General features: G+C 42.8%; 1 protein-coding gene across 22 annotated transcripts in view; it reads left to right on the forward strand.

Annotated features, from left to right (window-relative positions):
* BBX (BBX high mobility group box domain containing) overlaps positions 1–17,648 on the forward strand; it is a 149,880-nt gene that overhangs the window by 87,088 nt on the left and 45,144 nt on the right. For all 22 annotated transcript variants that reach the window (XM_074856239.1, XM_074856296.1, XM_074856375.1 and 19 more), the window contains 2 exons: positions 5,884–6,082; positions 12,596–12,663. In XM_074856239.1, the coding sequence (XP_074712340.1) occupies positions 5,884–6,082; positions 12,596–12,663 (267 nt within the window). The remainder of the gene's footprint in view (positions 1–5,883; positions 6,083–12,595; positions 12,664–17,648) is intronic.

Here is a 17,648-nt window from a genome sequence, read left to right on the forward strand (position 1 = left end):
TTCTCTGTGTACTAAATGTTTTCTGTGGGGTCTTTCTCTTCCCTGAGATCCTCAGCTTCCCCAGTGGGATTATGGTGCCCAGAGCAGCTGCTGTTCTTTCTTTGATTCTCTTGGTCCTTTGGACCAGAATGAAAAGAAATTGGTCTGTGTACACAAACTGACCTGGCTCTAGTAGTCATTGGTACAAATATGTGCATTCTGTGATAGGTACTACCTGATAATTCCTGCAGTACCAGCATTAAGATGTGGATAATGTGTGGATTGTGGTCACTGAAAACAGTAACACAGTTCAGTGTCAGCCACTAGTGACACTTAGCTCAAGCTATGCATTTGCTATTGATAATACAGATTGCTATTATAATACAGGTGGACCAAACAAAAATATAGTCAACAAATGTAGTCCCTTTTTACCTTTGATGCGAAAGAACCTAAAAATTATTAGTGTTTCACGAAGTACTCTCCCTGTGTACCAGTTTCTGGTAGAGCAACCTTTGGTGAGGCAGAGTCCAGTACCCAAATTGGAGAGCAATACATAGAGTCCTTCAGCTGGGAGCAAGGAAAAGAGATTTATCCCCATATTTCACAAAGTATCTTTACGTCACTACAAGAAGTACAGATAGCTGTGAAATCATTGGGGAAACTATTATCCATACCGGCCCTGTCACCCGAAGTTGTCTGTTACTGTTAGCACATGTATGTAAGGTCTGGCTGTTCAGTAGTTCGTGTGAGCTTGGAAAGGTCCCCAGAAAAAAAATGAAGTGTTCTGCATGGCAGGTCCTTTTAGAAGCAGGGTCTATAGCACCTCTGTAGTTCCCATCTGTGACATGGTGTTGAAATACTTGAGTCTCAGCTTTGTCCAACCATTCCTGGTTTGTTCTGCATTCCCACTTACAAATTAGCGAAGCTTCTTGAAATGTGTGGGAAAAGGGCGATTAGGAGATCCAGTACAGATACAGAGGAAGGAAAGATGAAAAGAAATAATTCTTTGGAAGAAGCAAACCTGATGTGACTGTATTTCTCAGCCTTTTGTCTTGCTGAAGGAAATTCATTCATTAAAAAGGAAAATAATTGCAGAACTTCTGTATAAAGTGACAGATCTGAAACTACTAATCATATTGTTGTAGAAGTCATTGTTCCTGTAGTGATTTATTTATTTTTCTTGGCGTGAAGAACAAATTGCTTATTCAACGTCAAAGCGAAACAATAAATCTAAGTAGTTTACATCATTACAACTAGTTCCAAGAATGTGCAAAGAGAGATAGCATATAATTTTTATTCTTTAAACAGGTGTATATTACAACAATAATGAGCAGCTATAATGTGCTACTGAATATATTTGGGCCTTCTTCACCAACAGCCCTATTCTGTGTGTGTGGATTGCTTGTTTTGTTTTAACATTCACTTCTGTAGTTAGGCTTGCCACTGAGACTGTCTAAAAGATGTTAATGTCAACTCCAGTGTGAACCGTTTATCGGTATTTTTCTTTTTCCTTAGGAGAGCTCAATTTAAAAGTCAAGAATGTGAATGCCTTTGGAAGGACATGAAATTACTATTGTACCAATAATCTTCTGTTTGAGTAGCTATATGTATAAGTTCACTGGGGTTTAAAATACAGTGGATGAGCTTCTGTTACTTAAATGTAGCTTTTCAGAGCCCTTTGACTTCCGATTTTCACTTCATAGCCTCTAGCCACTGCCCTGGCAGGGCACACATCTCTTGTGTCATATCCACTGCCCCCACAACATATCTTGTGTACCCAGAGTATCTGAAATGCTCTTCCAGAGATACGAATGGGCCTGACAGAAGTGGTCCCTACTGCAGTGGCTACAACCCCTGTTTTAGTCTTGAGAATGTTTTTACTACTTGAAGCCATAGCTTACAAAGCCAGTTAGCTTAGATCAAGCATTGAGCAAGAAGTTTTCAGTTTCTTACCTGCTTAGTACCAACAGTGATGCTATCTCAGCAGTGTGCAAATCAAGACATTTGTATATTTACTTACATATGTCTAGCTATATGCAAGATCTAGGGTTTTGGAAGATAGTGAGGCACCCAAACTTTTTCACAAGTGGAATTAAGAGAAGTCTCCTAGTGGGTTGGACATCTATCCCTAATTCCCACCGAGAGGATAATCAGGTCTATAGTTCATTACGGCACTTTTGGAAAATTCCATTATGTACCTGTCTGCACCTTGGGAATGCTTTAATTAGCTAGAAAAACTGGCCCCATGCTCCCTCAATTTTCAGTCTTGTGGTTTATGGTCGCTTGGAGCAACACCTGCCCTGGAGACCTCATGCTTTACCTGCAGACCTTGGTGTCAGCTTCTGCTGGTGTGTTCTTTAGGAGCAGCCTTTCTATTTGTATCCTGCAGACTTCCTAGATTTAACTTTGAAAGTTTTATTATCTAGAGTATAAGCTGAGTAGCTGATAAATACTCCCAAGTGGAACCACAAGCATCCCTGCCATTTGCTAGCATTTCCCTTCACTGAGGGAAAAAATGAATTCTGGCCACTCATAAATATGTTCCAGCATTTTTAGTTACTGCAATAATAGGGGTAGTGTTCTTCTGTTAACTCTTACAGGGCTTACTGGGAATATTCAGCTGCCGTTGAAAATACCCAGTGAGATTATTATTGCTCAAGCCGCCTTTCCCTTGCTAGAAAACACTTCATTTTTAAATACATCCTTGCATTGGCAAGATCCAGGCAGTTGGGATTGTTTCCTGTAGGGACCAGCCTGGTAAATCCAGGCTGCTGCTGTTCAGTAGCAGAGCTGAACACATCTCCCGGTGAATGCTTGGCCAGTGGTTTCGCAGGTACAATCAGCACGACTGGGAGGTCCTGTCCTTGTGATGCTGCTGCTTTGGCAGCCGCCTCGGGGTAGGAGGGGACAAATGTTCTGGCTTGCTGGCTGGAGTCTGGCAAGTTCACTGGGTGACATATGGACTGTAACGTGTAATGCGAACCCTGCGTCCTTCAGGAGTGAAAAAGGAGTGTAGGATTTTCGGGGGATTTTCTTTTTTTGCTTAGATCTCTAGGATTCATGTGACATTTGATAGCCAGTTGATGGGATTTAAGAATACCTTTAACGTTAAGCACGTGCTAACTGCTATGCTGAGGTGTAGCTGGAATCCACTTGAGAGCTCCTGTGCCCACCACACTGGGGAAAGCAAATCTTTTTTTATTTGGTGATGAAACCAACTCAGGGAGTTGCACTGAAGCACAGCGCTTTCTTTAACCTCAGCTCTGGTGGCACTGGTCCCACTGTGTAACACATCCTTCCCCAGGCTTTCACAAAACAGAAATGATACCTCAGACTTATCCCACAAACATACCCTATGCTTTTTTATCTTACCTGGAACTTCAGGACATGACCCCGCCAGGCTCTCCCTGCCATTCGTGTGGGAACCAAGGCATTGTCTTTGCATTCCAGGTTAAGGGCTGACTTTTTTTTTTTTTTTAAAGCAACTTTGGAGATGTCCTTAGGTTGTCTGTGTTAAGCTGGTTTACTGTGCAGTTGGTCGAATGGAGGAAAACAGTAAACTCTGCTGTTGCCTTTGACATTTTTGCATTGCTGTGAGCTCATTTAAGTACTTCTCATGACTTGGCAAGCAGAATCTATCACTTCATTTTGGTCCTTGGTCTACTAGTCACAAAAATGAAATCCTTCTGAGATTTGGATTAGGCCCCCCATATGCATTTTATAAAACTACTTCTTGGCCATTGTTTAACTTCTTACATTTTTGTTTATCTTGAGTGTTAAAACTGTGAAAGGGGCTGTGTGAGACTGTGAAAGTTGTCCTCCCTCAGTTTGCTCCCTCCCTTTCAGAGAGTGAAGTTAATGTTCACTTCTTGGCTTTGCAGAGGAAAAAAATCCATTAATACACCAGCTCACTTGCATTGCTCTTGTTGGAAACTGATTAAAAGCTTACCGCTGCCTTGTCACACAAATGGCGTGTGTTCTGGTTCTCATTTGATGGGCAGCCTGTCAGCTTGTCAAATTACTCCGTAGGATAATTCAGTTACTCAGAGCAACAATGCTGATCTGCAGAACTTACATACCTTGTTGCTAGCGATTCTGGGCTTTTCACTCTGCAGGCTGGAAACATGATTTGTGAGTGGGCTGTGGCTTTAACAATGGAAGGCAAAGCTGCTTTGCTGTGTATTTCCTTTCCGCCTCCTCCCTTACCCCCTCCCCTTCCCTTCCCTCCACCAGGCTATTTTTGTGGTGTACAGAGCTCCCAAACGAAACTGAGGGAAGGGGAAAAGGGGCGAGGTGAGAGGTGTCGCAGTCCTTAGTTTGCAGATCTAATTCAGAAGATACAGCCTGTATGTGGGTCAGCGGTCCCTGCAGATTTTTATTATTTATAGCCATTTCTATAAATACAGGACTTCACACAGCGGGTTCACACGGTGCTGTGCTGCTTGTAAACTGGAAGGTTTTTATCCTTGCTACAGTCTGGAGATAGCAAATGCTGGCTGATAGGTTAAGATGGAAATGAAAGTAAGAGATACACATGCAATGGTGGTCCTGCCACGAAAGGCATGCTGTTTATTGATCTGGGAAAACACTGCAGTGGCTCAGTTGGAGGACAAGGTTTTTGGTGCTATTTCTGTATGTGATACCCAAGGGACTTTTTTTTCCTTTCTGCGTGTGTTTCCGTGCAGGCATGTGCATGAAACATAGGTGCTTCTCTGTGCCGGAACTGGGACTGATGACAGCTGGGTGGGTGGGAACATGTGTAATCACGGAAGAAAACTTCCTGCAGCTGCCCTGCCATGTACTTCAGGATAAAACCGCTCTTTTGATTGTTTGCCGCCATCGAGAGCTACCTAGTGCACAAGGAGATACTGGGTTCCTTCTCCCTGCGGTGAGCACTGGTACTTACTGGGTAGGCTCCCACAGCAGCCAGTGCTGTGGGCCCCTATCATTTGTTAGGCAAATATTTGCAGCTGGAATGTGTGGCATGTTCCACTGATCCGCCTGCTTCCACTTTGCGTAGCAACACATCTAAAATACTGAAATGTGCTCTTTTTATTGCTGTTAACATTCAAAAATCTTGTTTTGGTCTGGTCAGCAAGATACTTGGAAAACGTTGTTGCATTTTGTGAATAAAATTAGGTCCCCATCCTTCCCCCTACCCCCCAAACTGTGTAGAATCCAGACCTTTTCCCTCACCCCCTATGTGTAGTCTGGCTTCATTCCTTTTGCAGCCTCATACCAAGAAGATAGCAAACAACTGAGATGTGTGCTGTGTGCTCAAGGCTAAAGAAAGTTTTAAAAGGTCCCAGTTTATTTTATACAGCCATGCAGCGTGGTACGTTTTGGAAGGAACGCTGGGATGATATATCAGAAGTTACTGAAAATGAGGTGATACTGGTAGTAGTCTGGTTTTGGTGCCTGGTTTGGGAAAGCATACAGTCAAATGTTCTAAAATACAGACTATTAGAGAAAAATGAGTGCAAGGTAAGGAGCGTTATGCTGTATTTCTTGATAAATGTATGTTTTAATTTCATTCAAACTAGAACATAAACAAAGATTGTACCTGCAAAAAAATTCAAATAGCTTTGTTTCTCAGAGATCAAGCATACAAGCACTGGGGAGCAGTTTGCAGGCTCAGAACTTCAGCCTGCTCTGGGTGGTAAACGCTCAGGAGAGGAAAGAGAAAACCCACTTTTTTAAATACAGCTCTACTTATCTTAATATTTCTTCTTATTAAAATTGTGTTGGCGGTCAGACTCTAAGCATGTGATTAAACTGTTAAAAAATCAAGATTTAAGGATTATTTACTGTATTAAATCCTCTTACACGCAGTGCACTCTATTGCCCTGTGGATAGTATAATGTCATGACTGGTATGACTGGTAACTTTCCTTTTCTTTTCTAGTACAAAGATGCATTTATGAAGGCAAATCCAGGATATAAGTGGTGCCCCACAACGAACAAACCTGTGAAAACGCAAACATCCACTGTCACAAATAGGAAAAAACTATGGGCCTTTGCATCCGACTCCACAAAAGACATACCAAGCCCGAGGAAAGGGAGTAAAAGTGAAGAAATGCCACAGCTTAACTTCGGGATGGCAGGTGAGATTTCCATCCATGTTACTCAGACATAGCGTCCTCGTTTTGTTTGAGGATGTGATAACAGTTTTGGTAAGTAGTGCAAATACCTTTCGTGTCTCAAGTTGCCAAGACTCTAGTTAAACCTCTGCATAGCAGCTTCCTAAAACTCCCGTAGTGCATGATTACTTTCAGGAGTCCAGTCCAAATCTGTGGCATCATAGCCCATGCTCCGTTTGGGGTCCAGATTTGATTAATTTTTAATTCTGGCTTATCTGCTGGTAGAGACTTCCATTTTCTAGTCAAAAAGGAAAATGCTGATTGTGTGCATTCTTTTGCTCTTCCACAGACTGTTGTACTATGTTTACTAATTTGCTGTTTACAAAAGTAATTTATGGGTGTCTATGAAGTTGGAGGTGTTCACGTTCTTGTGGATGAATGTTGGTAGAGCTAACTTTTTGCATTTAGATCAAGAGAAGTGTAATTTAATTTCACTTAAAATATGCTCTTTTGCCCGTTATACCTTGGAGGGGCAGATTCTAACTTTTTAAACTTTTTTTTTTTTTTTTTTTTTTACAAAAATCAAATCTGTAAACAAGCGTAGGTGGAGCACCTGAACTGGTGAAAGGCAGATAATCTCTCACTGGTATCCACAAATAGCAGAACTGTTGTAATCATGACCTTGAAATACAGAGACGTTAATGTTAAATACTGTCAGCTTAAGAACCTAACAGTCAAGGTAGAAAATAATTTTCTCCCCACCATCCTTTTTTCTTTCTTTTTTTTTTCTTTTTTTGCAGTTTAAAGTTTCTAATTTTATAAATACTGAAATATTTGGAACTTTGTTGTATCCTGTGGAGTTTGACAAGTGTGTGGCAGATAGGACTTTTTTTGCTTAGAGAGATCATGAGTTGGAGAGTGGAAAACGGTTTTATGGAACAAGTGTAAAAGGATAAAAAGGGGCAAAAAGTCACGTACACCTTTTGCTAGTATAGTGGTATGAAAATTCCTGTAATGACATTTCTTCTGGCTATGAAGGGACTGTGAAATGTGATCAAAATAAAGTTTTTCACACTATATAGTTATATGGGAGACCAGTTCTAAAAATTGCTAGCCCTTTCATCCCGTTCTGCTTTTACTGTCAGAGGACTAACTTCTATGCTCCTTGAAGGTTTCTTGACTTAACACAAAGAACAAGTAATAGGTCTTAGTCTACCTGTCTGCCATCACCCACCGCTCCTGCAGGGCTCTTCAGATGTAGAGTTTCTGAGTACGGAGAGATCTTGAATCAACACCTGTCAGAACAGAGAACTTAAGAATTAATTAGAAACTAATCTAATCCGTTGTTTCATCTATAGAGCTATTCATTTCTGAAGAAGGCCCTTTTGTGCTTGTTGTGGTTTGAGCTCAGAGAGGGCAACTGAGCACCACGCAGGCGCTCACTCCTTCCCCCCCCCCACCAGTGCTGAGGAGGAGAAAGTAAAGCAAAAGTCTCAGGAATATAGATAAGGACAAGGAAGGATGATCCATCCATTATGGTCACAGGAAAAGGACAGACTTGTTAGGGGAAGTAAAAAAGAACATAAATTTAATACACTAACAACAAGGACACTTAACGGTAGGACTGTGAGAAGTGTTACCACATCTTGAAAACACCTTCCCCCTTCCCTCCCTTCTTCCCAGGCTCAGCTTTGCTCCCGATATCTTTACCTCCTACGCCTCAGCGGTGCAATGGGCAGGTAATGGGGGGTGCAGTCAGTCCTGCTGCTTCTTCCACCTCAGGGGAGGAATTTCTGGCATTCCTCCCCTGTTCCAGCACAGCTCCCCTCTCACAGGACAGCCCTCCACAAACCAACTCCAACATGAGTCACTCCCACGGGTGTGTGGGTCACCCCCGCCTGTTGCAGTCCTCCCAGTGCCGAACTAGAACAGCAGGGGCTTCTTCCCACAGGGTCCTGGCCTGCTTTGGTGCAGTCACCTGTCCCAGCGTGGGTCCCCACACAGGCCACAAATCAGCATCTGCTCCACCGCAGACCCCCACGGGCGGCAGGGTTGGGGTGGCCCTGCCGTCTCACCACGGGGTACAGGGAGTCTCTGCTCTGGCACAGCTCCCCCCTTCTCCTTTCTTCCACTGACCGCGGTGTTTGCACAGATGTTCTCCTCACAACTTCTCCTCACAACTCCCACCACTCCTCCCAGGTTCCCCTTCTTAAATACGTTATTGAAGCACGGCTGATTGGCCCGGCCTTGGTGCAAAGGTCGGTCCGACTTGGAGCCAGGGGAGCTTTGAGAAGCTTCTCACAGGGGCCACCACTGTAGCCCCCTCCCCTGCTACCAAAACCCCCCACCATTCACTCAAACCAGGACAGTGCTACATGTGATTTAATTTTTTTATTTATTTTTTTTTACTGCAGACTTGAGTCAATCAGCATAGTAATTCCTAGGGGTCTTGCTCCAGTCCTCATGCCAGTGAAGGCTGGCTATTTCTTGAGTATAACAATAGCTCATAAAATAACAACAGCTTCTGACAGATATTAACAGCGTCCAAATCATGACAAGTCTGTCATGCCAAATGGATTACTGTTTTGTCAACTGTATACCAGTTCATGCTAAATACATGTTGTTGCATTCTCCTCTCCTTGACTTCATGTGACAGTTCAATTCAACTCTGACTCGTCTATCCAGGACAACCTCTTTTAAAATCCAGGCTGTATACCAACTCAACCACCTCAGAAATGCTTTTACCTTTGAAATGCCACTGACTGTCTTACATCTTCAAGGCAGATAGCTTCCTTAGAATAAGTATTATATGATTCCAGGATCATTCCAGGAAGTCTGTTTTACTTGTTGGTAGTTGTTAATCCTGTCTTGATTGCTTTTTACATACTACATTTCATTTTGGAAAATGTAATATATTGAGAGTAAGATCTTCTGTTCTTTAAGTCACACACAGGCCATATCTCTCCTTTATTTTTGGTATTCCAACAATAACCACCCCACTTTCAAGTCTCTCATGTTGACCTATTGTTGTGTCAAGAACCTGAGGTGTGGCACCAGCATTGGGCTTCTGACCTGCAGACCCACTAGTGGTGTCGTTGCTCATCCAGCCTGGAAGCTGTAATTGAGCATGTTTTTCTCATGACATGGCTTAGCTGTGATCTGTTGTAGGGCATGGGGCAAAGACAACTCCTGTTTGCAGGTGAATGTGGCCATTGCAGAACCTACCCTCACAACTACGGAGCTAAGTGAACAATAGCTTTGTTATACAAATGTGCAAGATTCCCAATACTTTAACATTTCTGCATCAGAAGAAAACCATCTGAGCCAAAAAGCCTTTTAGTGAAGCAAAGGGTAGAAGAAATGACACTTCCTAGAGCAGGCAACATCCTGACAGAGACGCAAGTTTTGGTTTTTACAAAAAAGCTTGATTCTGCACCCAGGTAAAAGTTAGTTGAAGCTCATACCTGCTGTCCTTTTTTCTGCTTAGTTCTTCCTCAGTTTGTTCTTTAACTGAAAAATTGCAATGATGAACAAGCTAGCCTGCTGAGTATCTAACCAGACCAGCACTAACAAAGTATGTCATTCCCAAATAGTGAGATGGTTTTAAGTTTCATCAGTATTAAAAGCTGTTGAGAAAGTCACGAATTGCCTCCCATTCTGCAAGTCAAATGTGTGTGCTGTTTTCTCACTACTGTTGATTTAACTGTAAAAATCGCTTCAAAATAGCACTTTAAATTCTTAATTCTTCATACCGGTAAGTTCTTAGTGCCATAAGAGAAACATTGTTGTGCTGAGAAGGCACTATAAACATATGGCAGTGTTTGCATATGTACATTTTTGCCTTCCCTTAGATGAAATTATTTTGTAATTTGAAACCTTAGTGGAAGGAATTTTTTTTTATCATGATCAGACGTCTAAGCACCAGCCCTCTGCTACAGCTGCAGCATAAGTGTTCAAGTAGTTCAAGCACCAAATTAAACTTCCACTTTCCACTTAGCTGTCTTTTTTTTTCTCTTAATTTTTATATTTAAATAAACAGTTTAAGTATTTGCTTACTTGGGGAAAAAGAAGTCCTATCCTTGTCCTGTTACAATAAGCTACTTATTTGAAGGGCAGAAAGCTGAGACCACCAAGAAGATACTTAGAAGAGGGGGAGAATTTTAGAGCCATAAACTGGGTGTTCTCCAGTTGGCCAAAACTGAGGAGGGGGAAGCACACCCACAGATGACTAAAGTGAAGCACAAGAGAGTACCTGGGAGCCATCAGTGTGATGTGGGCATAAGAAAGTGCTGTACTGCAGTGTGTCAGGCAAAGTGTTTTCAGGAACTGTAGAGAAGAGTTAATGCCATTGGACAGAGTGCAGCTCATCTGACGTGGTTGCCCTCCTGCTTCTTCACATACAAGAAAGATGAACTCCACCTGGAATAACTGGAGAGGAGAGCTACAGGGATGGCTGGGACCGTGGGAGATGGACATGCTTGATGACATCAGGAGGTCTGATTTGCTTAGGCTAGGAAAACAAGAAGAATAGGATGATTCCTGTAAACACAGAAGAGGGAAATACCATTTAGGGAGAACAGTTATTTAATCTTAAATATGTAGGCACCAGAAAAAATGTGTACCACCTGCCCCTGAGTAAGTTTAAGTGAAAACTAGAAGGAAGTTCTTAATGCTTAGAAGATTTGGGTTCTGCAACAGCCTTCCAATGGGAATAAAGTAGAAAGCAACCAGCCAAGCCCTTATTGTTTAATATGGAGCTCAGTAACTTTGGGCCTGGAGATCTCTTCCCATCTCTCCTTCCTCCAAATTAGCTGCCTGCTCAGGCATTATCTTTCAAGATATATGTTCACTTGTCACTTCTTAATTGTTCTGACGTCCTCGTTTGAAGGACTGAACGGTTTCTGATCAAGTCTTTTGATGGCAAAAAGTGCTCTTCTGACAGGATTGCTTCACTTACAAATTGTGCTTCGGTACTTGCTGGCCCTTCCCATTTTCTATCACCATTTCTTCAACCACTTCTTGTTACTAGATCCTACAACTCTGATAGTGCCTTGTCTCTTTGTGGAAACTTAATATCTTTTGTTCCCTTTTCTCTTTAAAAGTTTTTTTTATAAAAAAAAAACAACCAAATATATGTGTTTATTATGGTAAAGGAAAAAATTAGTTCCAGTTGTACATTGGGTTGGAAGCCAGATACTATTTAGGCTGTGTTTTTAAGATAATGAGCCACTATCCTTGAGATAGTGGATGGGCCTGGTTTATTCACATAGCTTTCCTCTGCTTCTATTTACTGCTGTTTTAAGAGAGTATTGAAAAAACTTGACAGGGGATTTCCCAGTGGGCATTTTGGTTGCAACTGTTCCGCATCCAAATTTGGCATAATAAAATGCAACCAAATGGCTGAGGCCCATTGGCTTCCATTCCAGGGAACCATTCTGGGCACATGTAATTTATTCTTGTAGTGAGAGTTTTCGTACAGTTCAGTGAAAGGAAATTGGAAAACGTTGAGTGCATGCTTAGTGAAACCTGGGGAAAGTTACTTATCGTTGGTGTCCATCATTACTGTAGTTGGTGTCTCAGCAATACAGCAAGGATAATGTTTCCCTTTCTCTCACATTGTGGCTGTTGTGCGAGACATTTGGGCCACAGACTGGCTCCCTCTCTCTACGTAACACTCAGTTAAAATCAGGCCCCTGCATTGCTTCCGAGGCAGTCCCCCAAAAATCAGACATTTAGTCTTCATAATGATGAAGAGCAACCACTGTTCTGCATGGAAAAGCCACTCCATGAGTAAAGCAGTGTCAGTGTTCATTGCCTTCACTTCTTATTGTCGTTTTCCGAGCTCCTGAGGTGCGGGAAGCCTGGAGCATCAAATACTTGGAGAAAGAACATATATATCTCCATTTTACTTTCCTCAATTATATATTGTATTGGTAGGGCAACAAGTCGGCGGGCAGCTTGCCTGGCCAGAGCTTGAGCTGTTTTGGCAGAGGATCAAGTGCATCTTCATGCTTCAGTGCTGTCAGGCTGGCACTTTTCACCACTAAATGCAAATCTAAATTAAAGCTAAATGAAAAATAGAAGTTTTGCTTCAGAGCTTGATCATGTCATTTTGTTCCATCCTTTTACTTGTTCATTGGCTAAGGAAGGGAACCACTCCCTCGGTAGGAGCATTCATTGAGTGATAAGCATGTGTGATATTAGAGCATCTTTGTGTATATTTATGTATGAGATCATTACAGTTCCTGTTTTAAAGATATCCATCTCTGTAGTACATAAAACCTTTGGCAGTAAAATTGTAAATTCACGCAATGTGGTGTTAAGCACACAAATCCAATTAAATCCTTCAAACAGCTTTGAAAGCCTCTCCCAGAGGGTACAGAAATGGTTATTTGTGATTCTCCTGAACTGCCTTTTATGGCAGCTTGCTCGGAGTGTCTGTGACAAGTAGTCTTCTGGGGGTTTAACACTGCAAATGGTAGGTTCTTTAAACAAGCAAATGAATAAACTTAAAACTTGGTTTTACTCTTTTAACAGACCCTACACAAATGGGAGGCCTGAGTATGCTGCTGCTAGCAGGGGAACATGCCCTGACTGCACAAGAGGTAAGGAACTCTCCTCTCTCTCTTACCACAAGCCCTCAGTTTAAAGAGAGCTCTGAAGAGGAATATTTGACCAGTGGGAAATGAATGTAAGATACATCTTGAGTAACCTCAGGTGGGACAGTGGCTGTGAGCCCTGTGATACGAGTCTTCTATCCCAACTGTGAACGTAGAGGTTGGGTCCAGTTTTTATATCGGATCAGTGTTAACTTTGCTGAATGAATATTTGATAAGACCAGGGAAGTCTGCCCCATGAGAGGATATTGTCTTAGGCAGAAGGGTTGACATACAGTGACTGTGTTAACAAAGAGGTGGTTTGCAAGGTCTTCTGGGCAAGGATTTCATGTGCTTGTGCAATGCCTCACAGAACTGTGGCCTTGGCACTAATAGCAAAATAAATACCTGGTAATTTCCATACAGTCAGTGTCATTGTATATGCATTCTGAAACCTTGCAAGTGCTAACAGGTAATCAAAGTATTGCAGTCTGCTCCTATTCACTAAGTCTTTATGTCTAAAAAGAAATTTGTAGTTCAGTTGCCATCACAAACATTGTAGTTTTATGAAGGAGTCTAGTAAAGAAAAGCGTTCCTGCATATCTCCAGTAGTGCAGAGACCTCTGGTCTTTCTTTAGACTGGTTATTATTTATGACCTGTTTTTTGGGCCAGCTTTGAAAGTTATTCAAAAGGTGGTTTGTATGGTGGGTAAAATAGGTAGTCACTGCCATAAATCTCTAGCCTGAAAAGAACAGCAATAATTAACTATCTATATGTGATACCCCCAAATGCAAAACGTGTAGTACATTTGAGATTAATTGCTCCTGTACTCCCAAGGCTCCTCAGTGCTTTGCACACCAGTTTGAGAAGTGGAAGTCTTCGTGCAGATGTGGGTACTGGCTTTCTGTGCTGCAGCGTGAAAAATGAGAAACACCTAGGGTAAAGTTGGCAGAGAAATGCAAAGAAATTGATTATTTTCTGCTATATTAGAATGTCCTGTAGTTTGCAAACTTTGAGTCTTTCAGCTTGGAGTTTAAAAACTGTTTTTACTATGCTGTTATGTTTAAATGAGAGGGAAGGTGTATTGTCACAGATAATCAGTTCCATTAAGAAGGGTCTTTGCTGTGACCTTGTGAGTTGAGCTTTCTTGATTTTATATGAAAAGTGCCTCAATTAGTACGATTTCAGATGGCAGTGAAGGAAGAAAAATCTACATGTGGATTTAGAGACAATTCAAAAGGGATGTTTTGTGATTGTTTTAGTATATGAGCTTTTTTTTGATTGGGACTTTTTTTTTGAGCAAAAGGACATTTCCCATGCACCTACATAAACCCATTTTTTTCTGATAGAAGCATGCAATATGGCTTGTGATGTAATATTTACTTTATGTATACACTATATTATGCTGTGCTTTTTTCAGCCTGTAGTCTTCTTTTGAAACCTGGCCCTCCGCATCAAAGAGGCAAGCTGTGTAATCTGCTTTCCCCCAAAATGTAGAGCAAAATAACTGTCATAAATACAGCCTGAACAAAATTAGTTGAGGGATTTGTTGGCAGTTAAAATCACAATGGGCCAGAAGTTACCTTGTACTTACTAATGAGTTACCATACTTTAATTGACGTACACTGTCTGAGGAGCAGGTGTCAGAGCACTTTCCCAGGGAACAAAAATGCACATCTCTGGTTCTTTCAGAGGGTCCCCTATATAAAATGCGTCCTCCAGAACAATCTGGGTGCTTGGTATTCTCAAAGGGACCCAAATGGACAATGTTTAGTCATCCTAACTGCATGTCAGCAGGAATTTAGTCTCCAGCTGTGTTTCTGTGCACAGGAAAACTTCCTCAGTTTCTTCATGTGGCAGCTGTGGTGTGTCTTCCATTTTCCTTTGTTTCCTTTTGATTCAGTGTTTCCGTGGTGATTAGATATGGAGCAAATATCTTGTGTTCCCCAAATGCAGTAAAGATCCTAAACCTGTTTAGACTTGGGTAACTGAACAGCACTTGTGGCTTCCCATCCTTGGGCATGTGGACAGAGAAGACATAAGATGTTCATCTTTGCATGCCTGTGGGACAACCTGTGGTTGGATTTCCACACTTATACTTGAAAACAGTTTCATGCTCAAACCAGGAGGTTAGCAAAACATGCTGGGAGGTGGTAGGACAGGCTCAGTAAGAAGCTCAAGAATTCATTGTAGAATTGGTAAGCTGCTTTCCTCTTCAGTGGAGGAGGGTTAGTTGTGTTGTGTTAAGAGTTGGTATTGACATGGGGGAGAATTAGGTGTACTGAGGTGACTGCTGAGGTTTTGGCAGTGAAGAGGTACAGAAGTTGCTTAACTATGGAAAATATAGGTATTGTTTTTCATGCATGTATGTCTATAAATATATGTTGTATATCCAAACCCCTGGCACTTCTATTTTTTTTTAAAAAAAGGACAGATGCAGTGTCATTTTAAAAAGAATGCTCTAAGTTACATCATGTAGTCTTCATTATCATTAAGGCGTGTGTGTGTGCATGTAAGATACATGTGCATATATATGGTTCTTAAACTGGGGGACTGCCAGACATGATTATCTGTCAACATGCAGTTTGACTGCTTGTGCATGTGTATGATTATGCAGACTTGGGTGGCCTTGTAAGCGTAGGTCTTAAATACTGTTATCACCTTAAAAAACGTTAATAGAAAGGAGGGCAGCACTGGCATAGTTTGCTCAGAACTTGGGAGAAGATGAGGGAAATGATACTTAGAGGTCTGTTAATCCCACATAAATGTATTCAACACCCTCTGATTTTTTTGTCAAGTGTATGTTAAATGGATATATAGGGCCTTTTCAAGGCAGGAGTTTAACGTCCAGGTTGTCAGAAGCCCAGATACTGGGTAACAGAACAGGCAGCAGCAGGTTGGGAAGAGGCACAACAGCGATATTTACAAAAATGCATTGAGGCTTCAGTTGCTCTCTCTGCATGTCACCGGTTATGTTCCTATTTTTGTAATTTTTTTCAATAGACGAGAGTGTTTTTCTACTGGTAACAGAATTTAGTGTCAATACAGGATTGATTTCCAAGCAGCAGCTGGAGTTACTAAGCAGATAGGCAGGAGAAGCTACAGACCTTACCAGCAGTAAACAAAGGACTTGGATACACAGTGAGTTTCCACCTGGGTTTTGGGTCCGCTCATCAGTTACGCCACACTGGTGTGTATATGAGCATATTTTGTTGAACACCCGTGCAGAAACACCAGACGGGTCTGCTCTAGCTACCGCTGTGCTAGGCAAAGCCTGGTCCTCGCAGCAGGTTTATTAGCAGAAAGGCTGAAGCTGAGTAAGGAGCTCTCCTTGCTTGCCCGCTCACCTCCGTCGCTGCATGTCTCCCTTACTTGCCTGTGAGGCCCTTTGCTTGCCTTACAGCAGCACCTAGTGGCCTGTCTGTAGGTTACTGCCCAGAAATACTGGAATTTGTCACGTAGTCCAAAACCTGGCTCTCCTACCAGTTTTCCCCCTTGCCTCTTCCCTGCACATCAGGACGGCGTTAACACCTCGCATCGGTCAGTGTGGAAGGTTGAGCCAGGGGCTGTCCTTCGCCTTCCCTCGGTGTGATCCACGTCAGAGCAGGTTACGGTAACCTGCCGGCAAAGGGAGGCTACGGAGGCGGTGTCCTTGTGGTTTCTATCCCTTTGAGAACAAAAGGTTATGTTGCATGCAGTGCCAGGTCTGCAAAAGGTGGTATTGCCCGGGGTGTAAATCAGAAGTGAAAAATCTCTCAGTGCAGCTCAGGGTAAACTAGGAGGAGGAAGGAGAAGAAACGAGATGTTGAGGATGTTTTATTACAGCAGGAAGTGAAACGTACGCAATGGCAATATCTGTGCATCCATTGTCTCGGGTAATTATTTTAACACTTTGATCAGGTTTGGCCTGGCAGAGGTTAGAAATCTTGGAGATAACAAACTTCCCACCAGTCAGGAGTGTGTGGGGAGCAGCAGGGTAGAAGAAACAAGCTCAAATTAGTGCTTCTGTCAAGCAAAGGCAACAGCATTAACTTTTTAAAAAATAATGGAAACTGATAGGAAAAGTATGGTTGTTCTAACCATAAAATCGCCTTCGAGTTACTGGGCACCAGCAATCTGGCCTTTACACACAAAGCTGTAGGAAACTGAGCTTCGCACCTCCCACAGCGTGCGGTTCCTGCGCCGCAAGGGTGACCGAGCTGTGCCCAACCCAGCACGTGGCCTCGGGGGCAGCACAGAGGCTCGTCCTCCCTCTCTGCACCCACCCGACTGGGGGGCCAGTGCCCTACGGTGCTGGTGTTTCAGGGGGCTGAGCTGCAGCAGCCCCCCTCGGGGGAGCTCCTCCACTCCAGCACGGTGCTCCTGGGTGGCACGGGTCAGCGGCTCCTGACTTGGAGCTGGTCTGTGCTGTGCCAGCTGGGGCACGTGTTGACACGTTGGCATGGACGTGCCCCTCGGCGGGCGGTGGAAGCTGCGAAGCCACGGTCTCCGTTACGGCAGGTGGGCAGAGTTCAGGCACGCGTGGCCCTGCCTCGGGGAGTGGAGAGGTTTCACATGGCTTCCTCGTTCACATCACTTCTCTGAAGCAAAGTAGTGCCTTTTCATACAGCCTATTGATTAGGCTTTACTTGTGAACAAACTGCTTCAATAGACACCGCAAGCTAAGCTACGTAAGGCTGCTGGTCAGACTGCAGAAAATTTAAGTTATATGGGGAATTGAATCCCAAATTTGCTTATTCCTGGGAGAATCCCACCAGCAAAGTGGCCTGAAATAACCAAATGAGCGCTCAGGCATGCAAGCAGCATCCTTACATATTTCACACCCATGCAGAGACTTAGACCTTCAGAGATGGATCACTCACAGCAGCAAGATTGGTATGCATCCCTGGTACAATCCACACCACTGCTGCTGCACAGACATCTTAAACAGGTCATACAGAAACATGAGAAAAGCAGTAATAAACATTACATCAGTATAAACAGTAACACAAAG

This window comes from Strix uralensis, chromosome 2 (genome assembly GCF_047716275.1).
Source record: "Strix uralensis isolate ZFMK-TIS-50842 chromosome 2, bStrUra1, whole genome shotgun sequence".
NCBI lineage: Eukaryota > Metazoa > Chordata > Aves > Strigiformes > Strigidae > Strix > Strix uralensis.